The sequence below is a fragment of the Periophthalmus magnuspinnatus genome, chromosome 1 (assembly GCF_009829125.3).
Source record: "Periophthalmus magnuspinnatus isolate fPerMag1 chromosome 1, fPerMag1.2.pri, whole genome shotgun sequence".
Taxonomy (NCBI): Eukaryota; Metazoa; Chordata; class Actinopteri; order Gobiiformes; family Gobiidae; genus Periophthalmus; species Periophthalmus magnuspinnatus.
Genome location: NC_047126.1, coordinates 24,739,207 through 24,754,561, shown reverse-complemented (window position 1 = coordinate 24,754,561; position 15,355 = coordinate 24,739,207). Strand labels below are relative to the sequence as shown.

The following is a 15,355-nucleotide window of genomic DNA, read 5'->3' as shown; positions in this document are numbered from 1 at the left end:
AGCTTGTGGCCAATTTGACAATTACGGAACGAGCCACTCATTTGGGTTGCCAGTTTCAATGCTGAAATCCAGTTGGTCTAACCCTAAATAGACTGGATGTCAGCACTGAAACTGGCAACCCAAATGAGACTCATGTGAGGCTCATTCTACTTTCTGATTAGATAATTGTCTTGAGAAGTAAAACATCAAATAAATGGGACATCATTTTTGTCATTAGGAATAAATTGGCATTACAATTGTTATCAGTTAAAGTTGTATTTGATCCTGTCTACCTCATAACTGAGGACACAGTTAGGAATGTTTATGAAATTTAAAGTCAAACACTTACATACTGTAAGCATGTTCCTTTAATCCGATCAGAAGAATCACTTGAGTTTTATTATTCCCTATACATCCAATCTAATACACATCGGGCATTATTGCTGTCCCTAGTACGTGCACGGAGATCTCAGGGGCAGTCCCGTTTTGATCTGAGTGCTTGACTCTGAACGCCACATTTAAACATAGATTATGAATATTCAGTAGCTGGGCATGGACATCTTCTTCCTTCTGGCACTCTTCTACCCTCCCGGCGCCCCACTGGCGCAGCGTTATCTGTAACAGATTGACCTGGGAGGACATGCTACACAATCTATCTATTGTCACAGTATGTTCTTTTCTATGCGATAGGGCAAGGATGGAGTGTGTTTGTGCAGTGTTGCGTGAAAGTCCTAAACCTCCTTTTAGTCTAATCTTTGATATTATGAGCAATGACGTTTACGTCCTTCAATACAGTTCTTTTACATTAGTGTCTAAAATGTGTCATTGTTGTAATCATCTTTACTAAAACTCAAGTCTTTAAATTGGTTTCACCAAATGAGACAAGATGAGATTTGAATTCAATCACTTTATTTATCCCCCAGGGGCAATTAAAAAGGTACAAAGAGTAGCAGAGTTGATTATTTTCTGACATCATTTAAAAGTGCGGTAAAGTTCAAAATTTTGGGCTTGCATTTTTGTTGTCATACATTCAGCACTGCTTTTTTAAAGAAGACCTATTGTGCTTGCGTTCGCTACATAGTTATAATCCATGACACCCGTGGACCATTGTTATAAATTTGGACATTTAAAAATCACAATGTCATCTAAAATGACATCACAAAAAAAGCAAGTGTAGTGCCCAATGGGAGCCGACGTAAATGTCATCACAACAAAGTCACTCTACTGCTACACTCATGGATATACACATCACACTAGCCAGTTTTTTCATTTGTACCAAAATCACTACCAGACACTTCCAAATCCTACACATTTCACAGATTAAGAAAATAAAATTGGACAACTAAGCATAGAGCAGTGGGTGTTTATCGCTGGTGATGAAAACGAGAGTTGATTGGTAAAAAGGCATCTTGAAAATAAGATTTAAGATTCCTCAAACACGCACAAATCCAAATGCAGCTTCGGGTGAGTAAATGGTGAGTGGAAACAACTATAACATGGGAAAAAGCTCTGAAAAGTCGATTTTGCATAATAGGTCTACTCACCTTTTCATCTCGACATAGTTACTCTCAGGTTTTTATTTTTTTGTCGTAAATTTTGAAATACAAACTTCTACACCCATTTTTATTCCTTTATTCACACAAATGATGGTTGCTTTGCCCACAGATGTCCAGCAGAGGTCTCCAGAGAGGTGGAGGCCTGCTCAGATCTAGCTGCTGCTGCTAATGGAGTTCCTGTTTGTCACTTTAATGTTATTCAAAGCTTATTTTTATTTTGTTTGAGAGTTTCTATGCCAATCATTTGAAATCTTATGGTGAAAGTTAAATAAAATCAGCAATGCGTTCTTAATAAAAAGGTGCAAAGTGTATTATTGAGCAGCATGTTTAATTAGTTTGATCACGAGTGCACAGCAGTAAAGTGAGAGTGGCTCCTGTTTGCAGAGCATCCAGTTGGTTCATAATGACATCTTGAAACAGCAAAACCTGCATTTCCAGTCACTACATTTCAGCGAGTTTGTTTTGATAAACCCTGAGAATGTTTCAAGGTCAAATGTTTCAAACCTGCTACACAAAACAGAACAAATCAGTTGGATTAAAAGGAAGTGCGCAGTTAAACCGAAGAGAAGCCACAACCTGAAGGTATATTCTGTCTATGTCCATGAGTTGTTCGATGTGCAAACAGTCTGTTTAAAAACGTTACAGCAGTTAAGAATAAACCCTATCTCAGCTGTGACACATGTAAGGTTCACTCATCACACCAAGTGAACCTTTAGATTTTAATGAAGACCATAATAAATCATAGTTAAAAGGAGTAAAATCCTAAATATTGCACTGTTCACAGTAAAAATGACATGTCCCAGGCTCTAGGGGGCAGCAGTGTTCCTGTGCAGCTGTGTGGAGCAGTAGGTGAAGCCTAACACTGGGGGGCCATACCCAGCATGGTGCTGGGCCATGAGGTCAGACAGGAAGTGCAGTACTCTGCGGTCACAGTCTGTCAGGAGGGGACGCTCTCTGTAAGGAGGACAGAAGGCGTAGAGCAGAGCCTGGTTCTGCAGCGCGCTCAGTTCACTCTCCAGGTGCAGCAGGTATGTCAGGCCTTTGCTAAAGCCACACTGAGCTTCTGCCAGCCTACCAATCAGAACGCCTGAATAGGCCGGGGCCCTCAGGCTCCTCTGGTCCAGGTCCAGCACTGAAAGGTAGCGGCTGTAGCGGTTCAGAGAGGCCACCACCCCAGCGCAGGCACTGCCTGATGTCCTAGACACATACACAACACTGGTTACTATGGGAACATCATCATCACACTATTATACAGACCACTGGTTACTATTTTATATATCAATATCTCTCTATCTTTATAAAAAATGACATGAGGCCCCTTCTTCCCCCAAAGTCACTACCCCTGGCTCTAGCAACAGTTTAGATTGACAGTGTTGTTAAGTGCTGGCTCCCAGCGGTGGAAGGGGCATTGCTCCGGATTGGCTCTTTGGTTGACATGATACTCGCGGTCGGAATTCCTTATATGGCTCCAAATTCGCCCCATAACTGCTAGCCACGATTAGTTTCTTTTGACTGGAGCTGAATTCTATGAGAGACATCACTCACTTAGGTCTACTTGATATAGTATATTCTGACCACGAGCATCATTGCAACCAAAGAGCAAAATATGAAACTCTGCTTCAGATTCGATCCTGTAACAGCGAACCTCGATGAGGTTCTTTTGACTGGAGCCGAACACTATGGGCGACGCGACACTCAGTCCAGTTCTTTACACAATCTATGAAAGGTTTTTATTCTGCACTCTTTTGTTTTAATGGTAATTTCGTGATGATTATTTGTGATTATTTATGTTTTGATTTCTGTGATTTTAATGTCTTTCTTATTCTATAAAGCACTTTGAAGTATTTTGTGTATTGTGAATTGTGCTATACAAATAAACTTGCCTTGTCTACTTTTACTTTTGGACACATTAGACATTGGTAGTTCTGGTTTTATAAGGTGCACTATGTAGGTTTTCGGGTGGAGGGTTCACCACTTGCTTGTCTCTGTGCCATACTGTGGAACCTTCAAGGCAAAGCAATGACAAGCAGGTGAAGCAGGCCAGTTACAGGTTAGATCTGTGAAGAGGTGACCCTGCTCACTATAGAAGTTTAATACCTTATTGTTGAACATTCCAGCAAAGTAATAACATCCCTCACCAGAAGTTACATAGTGCACTCTTAAAGTAGGAGGAGTTTTGACTGTTTCTCCTGTCTCTCACAAACCCCATGGGACATCTCTAGTGTTTATGTGTATGAATATGTCCAACTTTAAAACAGGACACCCAATCAGCTCTCAGACAAAAGTGTAATACAGCAGCGATGGGTGCTACCTGTTATGAGTGATGTTATGGGTGCTACCTGTGAATGCCGATGAGCCTCCAGGTGAGCAGATCAGTGAGCTGCAGAGAGCTGGTCAGACTGGGCAGGATGGTGCGCTCGTCTGGACCGGGTGCAGGCACAAACAGCCTCAGCCCATCCACCACCTTCTTCACCAGAGCCTCCTCCTCCCCTAGCACCACTAGGGGGCGCCCTGACAGCAGACAATAGAGTGCGGGCTGGCAGAAGGAGTGCTGTTTGAGAAAGCGCAGAGCCCGCAGACCCGCCTTCCTGCGCCTCCTGAGCCTCCTCCTCAACCCCTGTGCGGAGGACAGCCCAGATCGAGGGGGCTCAGAGGAGCCTGTGGCGCTGGTGCTGTCCGAGCGCTCGTCAAGGCTGAGCAGCCGGGCCGGAGTGCTGCCCTGGGACCAACGAGTGACCGCTGACAAGGAGGGGACATGAAGAGAGTGCACCAAGGACAGAGGGCCAGGGGTTGGCCAGTCTGAGGGGTCCAGAGGGGGCTCTGCTGTGGGACAGACACAGATGGGGGAGTTGAAGTAGGCTTTCAGCACAAAGCGTTAGAGATTTAGTTTTGCCTGCAGACTAGAGGTAGGACTTGTGGAAAAATAAATGTATATATTTTTGGAGAGTTTTGAGGATGCTCTTTAATACAAACTAAAAAATGTAAAAATTCAATCTTAAACAAGGTTATAAACACTCAATATCACTGACCCCCACCAATGCAGAGATAGTATTGTGTAACAGACGGACAAAATTCAACCTTTTTAGATGTTTTTATGTTTGAAATGAATGGAGTATGCGCTCTTACTGGCTTAAAAGAGTACTTTAAGTGAACCATAACCCCCATATTAACACATTTTGCTCATTCATTAGATTTTCACTAAGATACTGTGGCACTAATGTGGCACTAGCACTGATAAATGATTGTTGTCACTGGGGATTAGGTGGTGATAATTCAGATGAGAGAGAGTCATTTTAGCTTTAAACCAACTGGATATAGTGATGAGTAGGATCTGGCAACTCATTCTGCTTTCTGATTGGATAATTGACTTCAAAACCAAAACACAGCGTTAACATCATTTATGTTTTGTGATTAAGAATACAATAGTTTTCTGTAAAATCAATATTTCATTTGAACACATAACACTTCTTTAGTATGGCATTAACCTTATCAGTCTTGCAGTTTTTCAGATGCAAAGTCATCAGGGACTTTTTTTTACTTTGGTCACTACTTTTTACTTTTACTCGAGTAACAGTATTTTACAATATGACATTAATCTTATCTTTGCTGCATGGGAATAAAATTTGACAGCGTGGAAAATTTGCTTTATTAGACAAGGGCTCATCATTCCAAAAATTTGCTCTGTAACTTGTCTGGTAGTGGCCAGCACTGCTCGTCTCCATGGAGGTAGACAGCTTTAATGCCATACTGCGAAACACTACACACAGCATGTGAAAATTTACATAGTGCAACTTTAAAATACAGTACCTACCTGCTGCTGTCCCTTGTTCCACCCGCACATGTGTGTTCTTTAGTCGGACTACAGGTTGTTGTGGTGGTTCTGGTAGGGACACAGGGAGGGGCTCAGGGAGTACCTCTGGAAGTACCTCAGGGAGTGCCCCATCGTTGAGCAGAGGGGAGTGCTCGGCCTCCTCGGTGATGGCACTCAGGTCTTCGGGGATAATGGAGTCCGTAGTGCTCAGGACTTCGATGCTGTCCTCACTGTTCGCTCTGCGGGCGTATGCTCTGACCCGCCTCACACCCACATCTACAGTTACACACTTGGCTGAGGACTCCCCCATCAGGGCTGGAGGCTCTGTGCGCACAAGGAAGAGAACACTAAGGAATAGGTTTGGAATGTTTTGTTGTCATAAACCGCAGTGAATTCCTCACCTTTGTTTTATTTCAAGTGCAAGATATTCTTTGTTTTGTCAAATGACTATTTCATATTAATCCTACTTTAATTATCTGCCAAATGTGATTTTGAATTATCCATTATTGGATACATTAACAATATGCACAACCATATCATGTCCATATCATGTAACCATAACCATATCATGACAACAATGTAAAATAAATCAGTAGTATTGCATATGTTCATGGTAAAGGTCCAGGTACACTTCACTTTTCGTTTTAAAAAAGGCATTACAATTAAACGTGAGTTGCCAGTGTCTTAATGTGCGGATTGAGGACACATACAAGTTTTTCTCAGTATATGGACAGGCCATGCCTCATGTGAAAGCTCAGAACCTCCAGAATTTACTCACTGAGTTGCAGAGGCTGCACTAGCACTGATTCATGATTAGCTGCAGGTGCTGGTATTTCAGTAACAACGATACAGATTAGAGAGTCCTTTTAGGTTTAAACCAACTGGATTTCGGCATTGAAACTGGCAACACAAATGAGACTCATGTGAGGCTCATTCTGCTTTCTGACAGGATAATACCCTTGAGAACCAAAACACTAAATTATAACAAATACACGGGGCATCATGTCCAATGTTTTATAATCCCGAATTACATTACAATAGTTATCAGTAAAAACTATATTTGATTTGAACATGTTTAGCTCGTAACTGGGGACACAGATGGGTGTTCCCAGTTAAATTTAAAACACAAATTAGAGTTCCTTTAAGGTCTGCATCAACAAATTTGACGTATGCTTATAGGGCTGCTGGGACATTTTATAATATTAAAACATATGTGGCTATTTTTAAAGAATCACAAGTAAGTACACAGTCAGGTTTGGGGATAAGGGGTAGGCAGAAATAGAAATTTTCCGAGCATTTAAGCCTCAAATGCAGAACAATACAGGATGGATAAGTCAAACATGCGTGAATAAACTAGTAAACAAGTGAGTTTATAACATGGTTAAAAGCTTTGCATGATATATCTCGTTTAAAAACACTTGGCTGGCACTTTATTTAAGCTAGAGTTGTATGTTAAGAGCACCAATTTATGACATCAGCTGGTGGAAGAGTGTATTTGAAGCTCTAAAGGATTACCGGTAAATGATTTGATTGATGGAAATTGGTTTTGGGGCTAAACATTTTATTCTTATTAGTGGGAAACCTTTCCTAAGTTTTTTGTAGTAATTTAACAAGACGAGCTCATTATTAACATCTAATTGTACACGCTTTTCTTACTTAAGCGTTTCATTGCGTTCTTTATTTAATGCAGCTCATCTCTGACTAGAATTTGACTGGGATTATCCTGCTTATCCTGATTATTCATGGCCATATTTTAAGAAACAATACGTGGTACTTCAAAGGGTTGTCAAAAGTATCAAAATTAGATTTGAGCAGATATCAATCCTAAAAAAGTCACATTCAGAAGACAGAAATGAACCTTTCCTGAATAGCTTTAGAATGATCTTGAGCTGTATCAGAACAAGTATAAAACCACATAGACTAGTATAAGCCCATGGACCATTATGGAACCTACCTGGATGATTCAGATCTAAGACTACATGGCAATATAATAGAAAGTGCTGCTTTTTAATGTTGGAAATGACATTCTATTGTCTAAAGAAAAAGTGTTTTTTATTATCATTGTGGTATCAGAACTGTTATTGAGTACTGAGTCCATTTCTTAATCCTGAAATAGGGTTTGAAATTTTTGTATTGTAACAACACGACTAAGAAAGCCTTCTCAAGTTAAAGAAAAAGTTATGCTTTTAACTAAATAGTACCTTTGCTCTCACAGCCACCGATGGTCTGCTGTGTACGGAAGGACCTCTCTGTCCCCAGTACCTCAATGCTGTCACTGCTGCTCACACTCCCCGTCATCTCCATGGAAACGGCAAGGTCAGGGGTCACTGTGTGTCGGCGCTCTGCCTCCATCTTTATGGGGATCTCCTCCACACAGGAGAAGAAGGACTCCAGGCTGAGCGGGTCAGCATCAGGAGGCTCTGAGCTGCGTGGAGCTGTTCACAGCCCACCACAGGGGGGCAGTCATCAGTTGCATACATTTTATTTTTTATTTCATTTTATTAGACATTGTAATGATACTTTGTAGATGGTTAGCATCACAGCCCCAGGGAATGTTGATGAAATCAGCTGCAAATTATAAATCAAGTACTACATCCCAACAGTTTTTCCTTTTGTTCATAATTATTATTATTAAGTCATATTTCCCTTTTGGATTTTTTTGTTACTTTTATTTAAATAAAAGGTGACACAAGGAGATATTCATGCGCCTAGTTTGATAATAATGCATTGGATTTATATAGCGCAATTCATGACACCCAAAGACAGTGTGGAGTGAGTGAATAATCCATTGTAAACTAACACTGCTACACTACATGTCAAAAGTTTGAACACACTTTCATTTGTTTCACCTCCATTTCCATGAATTTATATTGTAGATTCTCATTGAAGGCATCAAACCTATGAATGAACACATAAGGAATGCAGTTTAAAAAATAAATAAATAAACTCCAAACTTGTTTTAGATGTTTAAAAATGGCCATCCTTTGCTTGGATCACTACTTTGGACACTTGACAAGGCACAGATGTGAAGTGAAAGCCATTTCAGAAAACGTCATCATAAAGCTCATTGAGAGAAGGCCAAGGGTTTGCAGAGCTCTCTACAAAGCAAAGTGTGGCAAATTATTTTTTTTAAATGAAAGTCTAAAAAGATATTTGAGTTATTTAACTTTTTTATTTGCTATTTAATTTCATATCTCTTGCACCATATATTTGATGTGTGTATCTAAAATGTAGAAAGTAGTAAACATAAAGAAAAAAATACACTGAATGAGAAGTATGTCCAAACTTTTTCCTATTTGGACGTAATATCTGATTTACACTACCAGTTATTTTCCCAATTGATTTTAGTGGTGTAGTAGCAGTAACACTTTCTTTCTCTTGTGAGATTAATAAGTTGGATCACTACAAACAGGCTTAATAGAAGTTTATTTAAAAAGCCTTTCTTGCCATTTTTTATACACATTATTATTAAAATCCACACTTTGGTATTTTTTTGTTTAACTTCATTATGAAGCTCGTTGAGAGAAGGGCAAGAGTTTGCAGGGCTGCTGACAAAGCAAATGGTGCCTACTTGAGAAAATTCTAAATAAAATCTAAAAAGATATTTATTTGAGTCATTTCACTTTTTTGCTACATAATACACAAAAAAACATTGAGCAAGTGTGTCCAAGCTTTTGGTAGTGTACACTATTGTAACCACAGTTGCCCTGGAACAGACTGACAGATGTGAGGCTGCCAATCTGCGCCATTGGTCCCTCTGGCCAACACTCATGCACGCAATCGCAAGACACAACAGCAATTCCTTATTTACTTATGGATCCATCAAAAATCAAGATATTCTTTTTTTCTCTACCCACCTGCGGCATTGCTCTTCTCCCTCTCCTCCTCCTCCTCCTCCTCCTCACCATCGCTTGCCCACAGCTCAAACAGAAAGTGGGTGAGTGGTAGTCTTTTAGAGAGTGAGCCGAGGACACAGGACGTCCTTAGCACACCCCGGTCCCCGCGCAGCCTCGTCTCCGTGTCCGCCAGCTGCTCCTTCATCAGCGTCAGGAAGTATGGGTTACACAGCTCGGGCAGGGTCTTGAGCTGGTGCTGGGGACGGGGCGAGGGTGCGGGATCACAGGGGTCAGAGGTCAGGGGGGAAGAGTCCGGGAGGGAGTCGGCGGGGTCGTAGGGCAGGAAGTCGGGCTGCTTGAGCTTCCTGTTGGGGTAGGAGGTGACCTGGCGCAGAAGCTCGCGGTGGGTGTGGATGGACAGTTCCACGTTCTCCAGCTCCGTGGGTTCTCCAGTCAGATGGTTCTCTACGGGGCCTGGGGAAAGAGCCGTCTCCTGCTTCAGAGACAGACGCTTGAACCTGAAGATGATACCGGCAATAAGACAGAAGTTTATTTTGTGTGCGGGCCAAATATTTCCATTAAAAGGGCCTATATTACACCATTTTCTGATCTGTTATAATGTAGTTTCCTCATCGCAAACATACCCAGAGTCATACACATATTTTTAACACACAAACCCTGCATATTTAGCTCTTCTCTCAGACACAAAACTCTCAGTCTCTACTGAAACTGCTTTTAAAAGTACAAGCTGTATTTTAAGCTTTGGAGATTTAGCCAGAAAAATAATAAAGTTACTCAAACATGTGTGAATGAAACTAAACACTGATGTAGTTGAGGACCTTTAAAAACACAATCAAGACTTATTTTTTGTTTAACTTGTACCTTATTTTTGACTCAATATGATGTATAAAAATATAGCAAGTGTTGCATTTCTACACCATAAAAATTTAATGATGTCTTCAGCTGACATTAGTAAGTAGGGAAACCTAACTGCTGACTGTACAAGTGTCTGCGCTGACTGTACATGTTTTTGCCCTAGCACCTGCAGCCAATCATTCATCAGAGCTAGTGCAGTCTCTGGTAGTTACAGCTCAGTAAGAATGTGGCATGATTTGCCCATATACAAGAGAATGTGTCTACTGGCTACCATTATGCCTTTAATGGGTCCAAGCACTGGCAGCCCAGGTTCAGTTATGGCAAGGCCGAATTCATATTTTAATTCCGCTTCATTTATAAGACCATAAAGGTGATAATTTTTCATTTGGAACAATATTGTAAATGTTTAGTTTATCATAAGTCTATTTTACGGTCGCGAAAAACTTTAAAGTCTATTTTCTGAGCCACAGGAGCCAGTGCAGAGACCTGAGCACAGGACTTATGTGCTCGTACTTCCTGGTTCTAATCAGGACCCGAGCAGCAGCGTTCTGGATGTACTTCTTAACACTTGTTTGGAGAGGCCAGTGAGCAGACCGTTAGAGTAGTCTAACCTACTGGAGACAAAGTAGTAAGGATTGAACAACAACCAAAATATTGTGATATCGTATCGTCAAAATAATATTGTGGGTCATCACAATATATCAAATTACAAGTCTCTTTGCTTAAATAAAGTGTTATGGTACAGCCTGAGCTAAAGAACCAAGGGAACTACATACACCAAGATCCTTTGCTCTGTTTAACTGTTATTACGAAAGTAGAATTATGACAGAACCAAAGGCTTGTCAAGACATTTTAAAAAGGAAAAAGATGTATACCATGAAAATATCGTACCAAGTAGTCAGTAGTTTGAGGTTCATGATATTAATATCAATAATAAATAATAATAAATATTTACTATTATAGCGTGACTGATCAGTTGCACTTACTCAAGCTCTTGGAGTTTCCTCTGCAGCTCCATGGAGAAGGCCTGCCTGTTGCCCGTCTTCAGACTGTCTGAGGCTCTGGAGAAGCCGCTGGAGAGCTCGCAGAAGTTGTCCATGAGCTTGGCTTGGTCGGAGCACACGTAGGCCATGCAGAAGGGCCGCACCATCCCCCGCGCCTCCAGGTCCAACAGGGTCACGTGGTGGACGTAGGCATAGGTGTCCTCTGCTGAGTCCCCCAGCACCACGCGGGAGTCCTCACTGAAATTTAGCCTGGGGCCGGGGCCCAAGTGTGGGGCCGGAGCGGGGCCGGACGCCTGGTAGTCCACCGACATGATGCGTACAGAGAAGTGGTTCAGGTCAAAAGAGCCCATGAGCCTGGGGTCGTCCGGGATGGTGAGCACAGGAGACGGGCCCACCTGGGGATGGAGCACAGGGATAAAGAGACTCTGTGGAATATTCATCTTTGAATAGAACACTTAGGTTTGATTTAATTAATTCAAACTAAATATGTAAATGCCTGTAATGTAAGGGGAGGCAATACTATAGACCAAAAACTTCTTCAAAGGATATAAGCACCAGCTGTTGTTTTATATGAAACTTTTGTGGTGGGGGGGGCTGCCATCTGCTGGTCTCCATGAAAATGTTGCTTAGCCTGGGATATGTATTATGTGTGTACATTTTATTAAACTACATGTTTTACTGCTCAAAAGTAACGTCAAATTCTGATATTGGAGCATAGCAAATATTAAAATAGCGTCACAAACTGAAATAGTCTTCACGTGAAAATTATTGGGCTCTTTACTCAATTCTACTCTGCCCCTTCGGTCCCATTTTAGTATACATGTTTTATTGCTTAAAAATATCTTGGAATGGCATTCTTACTGTGAGCGGAGTCACTCCTCCACAGATCTGCCCTGTAGCTTGACCTGGTGACATCTCCTGCTATCTCCATGGAGATAGATACATTTAATGCCATACAGTGGGGCATTCTAAGCAAAGCAACATCTCCAAAAACATTTCTCTAGAAATATTATAGTACATGTTTAAATGCTCATTATCAGGTAGAATGGATTGTATGTACTGACTGGTGAGAGCAAACTCTCCACAGAGGAAATGGAGTGTGAAAGTAAGACTAAAATAAGGAAGCACACATCTGATTCATGTCCAGGAAATAAAGCCATCACGAGGGCTTCCATTTCATCTTTAATATGTTCATTGAAAACTTGACGTTTTGCTGCCGCTACACTAATGACCCCTGCTCATAGCAAGAATGCACATTGTGATCTTAAGCAATAAAAACATATGATTCAATAAATGCTAGCTTAGTGACTCTCACAACAAGTACCACAAAGATTTTCTGAGTACCACCAAATCAAAATCAAGTCAATACCAGGACTATTCCATGTCGAATCTAGAGCTAAACTAGATCTAAAAGTGGACTACATAATTTCCACTGTAAGTCTAAGCAAGACATTATCCGAAGAAGAACAAAAAAGTGGATAAAATTAATTTTAAATTAGGCAAACCCTCAAAATCAAGAGCTGTCCAAGTGCCACCCAAAAGACCTAAGGTACCACCAGTGGTACATGAACCACTGTTTGTGAAACTCTGTTAGATAGATCAGTTTAATGACATACTGTGTACAGTGTCTTCAGAGAGAATGTAGAGAACGATCCATAGTATGGCATTAAACTTGTCTATCTCCTTGGTCAAGGTGCAGGTCAGGTCTGTGGTTAAGATCTCATAGTTGGAAGGCTGTATTTTCCAAGGCCAATTTTTTCAATTTTTTTTCCAATTTTATCTACAATAAAAAGTGACATTGTGTACCTTTAAATGCCAGAACAATAGTTGCATGGAGACATAATATGTAGCCTTTACAGTGAGTTTTTCCTTCCTACAGTAAGACATTATTTTACTATCAAGGACTAAAGGTTCCAAGCATATTTTCACTGACACAGACCTTGTTTATGTGAATGTGTCTTTTTTAGTATCAATACTTGCTCAAATTAGTATCTAGTTTCGATGCATGTTTTAATATCGATTCGGTTTGATATTTTTGACAACCCTAGTCAAAGCATGAGCCATTATATTCTAAAATACCTCTATGGTGAAAAACAAGTTTAATGTCATACTGTGGAACATTCCAGCCAATGCAATAACATCTACAGCCCATGGACACCAAGAGGTGACAGACCCTCTGCTAGGAAAGTTACAGAGTGCAGCTTCTCTCAATGAGCTTCTTGATGAATGCACATGAAATGGTTTTCACTTCACAGTTGTCAAGAAAGGAACAAGAAATGTCAAAAATGCAAAGCAGTGATCAAAGCAAAGGATATCTATTTTTTTAAAGAGCCCATATTACGCTGTTTTCTGATCTATGTTATAATGTTGTCTCTTCAATAAAAACATACCTGGAGTCGTGTTTTGTTTCATTCACACATGTTTAAAATACAAACCCTGCATATTTAGGCTGACTTCTTCTCTCAAACAGAAAACACACTGTCCCACCTTGTGATGTCACATGGTAATACAGAAAAATGCTCCACTCCACCATACACTTTCACAAGAATCATTTGGATAAATTCAGCCATGGAACTGCCAATCTCTGCTGAACAAAAGGTAAAAGGTAGATGTTAACCTGAAAACTACCACTTTATGACATTACAAGGTGGAACAGAGCTTTTTTGAGTTTAATTGACCTAAAAAAAATGTTTGAGTTATTTTGAGCTCATTTTTTGTTTACTACACTCCATGTTCATTCATCGGTTTGGTAACTTCAGTGAGAATCTACAATGCAAATAACCATGGGAAGAAAAGAAGAAACATAAATGAAAAAGTGTGTCCAAAGTTTTGAGTGGTAAGCTAATTATGCTCCAGTTGTCTTGCACGTAAACAGGACTCCCGAAGCAAATCAAACACCATTACACACCTGCTCGGAGAACTCTGCCACCAGGATGAAGTCTCGGTTGAAGCGTGCGCAGGAGCTCCAGGGGTTATCCGGGCCGAGCAGCGGGACAGACAGCTCCTCGGGCAGACTCACAGCCTCCAGATCCTCCTCCGAGCCCTCCCCGAAGCCATCAGCCCCGGAGAAGGCGAGCAGGTCCGGGGAGCCGATCATGATGGTGGAGGCGCATCAGCTGAGACGGCGCTTTGGTGTGTCTTTACGCGTGTGGCACATACTACTGTCAGTGCTTTAACGTGAAAATAAACCATCTAAAACAAGTTAAACTTAGGTCGACAGATAAATAGAAGCGATGTGGAGTAAAATTTTATAAATATGTATGAAAAGACAACTTAAAACTGGAGAAAGAAGAAAGAGAAAGTGAAGCGACACCACCTCACCAAAATAGTAGACTCTGATTTACAGTTAAAAAGCAGCAATGTCGCGGTAAATAAAACAAATAAAACATAAAATAAGAACTGTTTTTTTTGCGGCGATTGTAACTGTACAACTTCAAACTGAGCGGTAAACAAGCGGCATACCAAAGTAACGGAGAAGAGAAACTAGTCCCCCGAGGGCGCGCAACGGTCACACGGTTTGCTAACCTCTGTCCCGGGATTTCTTGAGTTCCTCTGGGGAGAAAAGTCAAGCATTACTCTGAGTGCCCCCCTCGTGTTGCGTGGTCCTGTGTTTGGCCGTGGGGCTGTTTACCGCGGTGTTCAGAGAGAGGACAGACCACAGCGTTTCTGACAGGAGCTCTGGACATCTGACACTGGGTCAAGCGGCACCGTTGAGTCGCTGCGAGGTTACGCAACATCCGGTTAGCCCTTTCAAAATTAAATACGCTTCTGAGTTGGGCCCTAATGTAAACAACTCCAATGAAGTATCTATGAATTTAAATAAATAGATCCTTTAAGAAGATTGTTTTTACTAAACCTATTAATGGATTATTTTACATTTTGCTCATTGTAATTGGCAAGACTGGTTTAAAACAGTTTCAAGTGTAAGTCTACTGTGTATATGATGTTTTAATGGCATCATCTACTGCCTAGTCATTTTTGGGAAATTTTAGTGCACACTAGAAAAATTTGCAGCTTTCTGGTCAAGTTTATTTATATAGCACAGGAGTGGGCAACCCACGGCTCCAGGGCCGCGTGCAACTCTTTCATCCTTATACTGCGGCTCCACGTGGCTTGAGAAATAAATTATAAGTATTTAATTGAAGTGCATTTTATTTGTGTTAGTTCTTTTTTTAAAATTGTAGTTTAAATTGGAAGATTACTGTGATCTTGAAATATTAAAACCCTGCTCACGCCTCGCAGACACGGCTCACAGTCCTGCGTAAAGACACAGCTCTGATTTTCAGACGCTGT

The 15,355-nt window shown here is 41.0% G+C and overlaps 1 protein-coding gene across 2 annotated transcripts; it reads right to left on the bottom strand.

Annotated features, from left to right (window-relative positions):
* Positions 1-874: 874 nt before the first annotated feature.
* On the bottom strand, positions 875-14,779 carry LOC117376714 (guanine nucleotide exchange protein SMCR8-like). Of its 2 annotated transcripts, none has more exons than XM_055223990.1 (8): positions 14,588-14,779; positions 13,971-14,200; positions 11,045-11,457; positions 9,204-9,700; positions 7,548-7,781; positions 5,347-5,670; positions 3,875-4,358; positions 875-2,732 (listed from the first exon to the last, which is right to left on the bottom strand). In XM_055223990.1, the coding sequence occupies exons 2-8, from the start codon at positions 14,157-14,159 to the stop codon at positions 2,342-2,344; spliced, it is 2,532 nt and encodes an 843-aa protein (XP_055079965.1). In that variant the 5' UTR covers positions 14,160-14,200; positions 14,588-14,779; the 3' UTR covers positions 875-2,341. The 2 variants fall into 2 exon arrangements, with proteins under 2 accessions (XP_055079965.1, XP_055079960.1); XM_055223985.1 differs by having other exon boundaries at positions 14,525-14,759.
* Between the last annotated feature and the right edge of the window lie 576 nt (positions 14,780-15,355).

Coding starts and splice junctions, on each gene's coding strand:
- LOC117376714 (XM_055223990.1), bottom strand. CDS start 14,159: ATGATCGGCTCCCCGGACCTGCTCGCCTTCTCCGGGGCTGATGGCTTC. Junction 7,782..9,203: donor GGAGAAGAGCAATGCCGCAG/GTGGGTAGAGAA, acceptor GGCTGTGAACAG/CTCCACGCAGCTCAGAGCCT. Junction 2,733..3,874: donor AGGCTCATCGGCATTCACAG/GTAGCACCCATA, acceptor GTATGTGTCTAG/GACATCAGGCAGTGCCTGCG.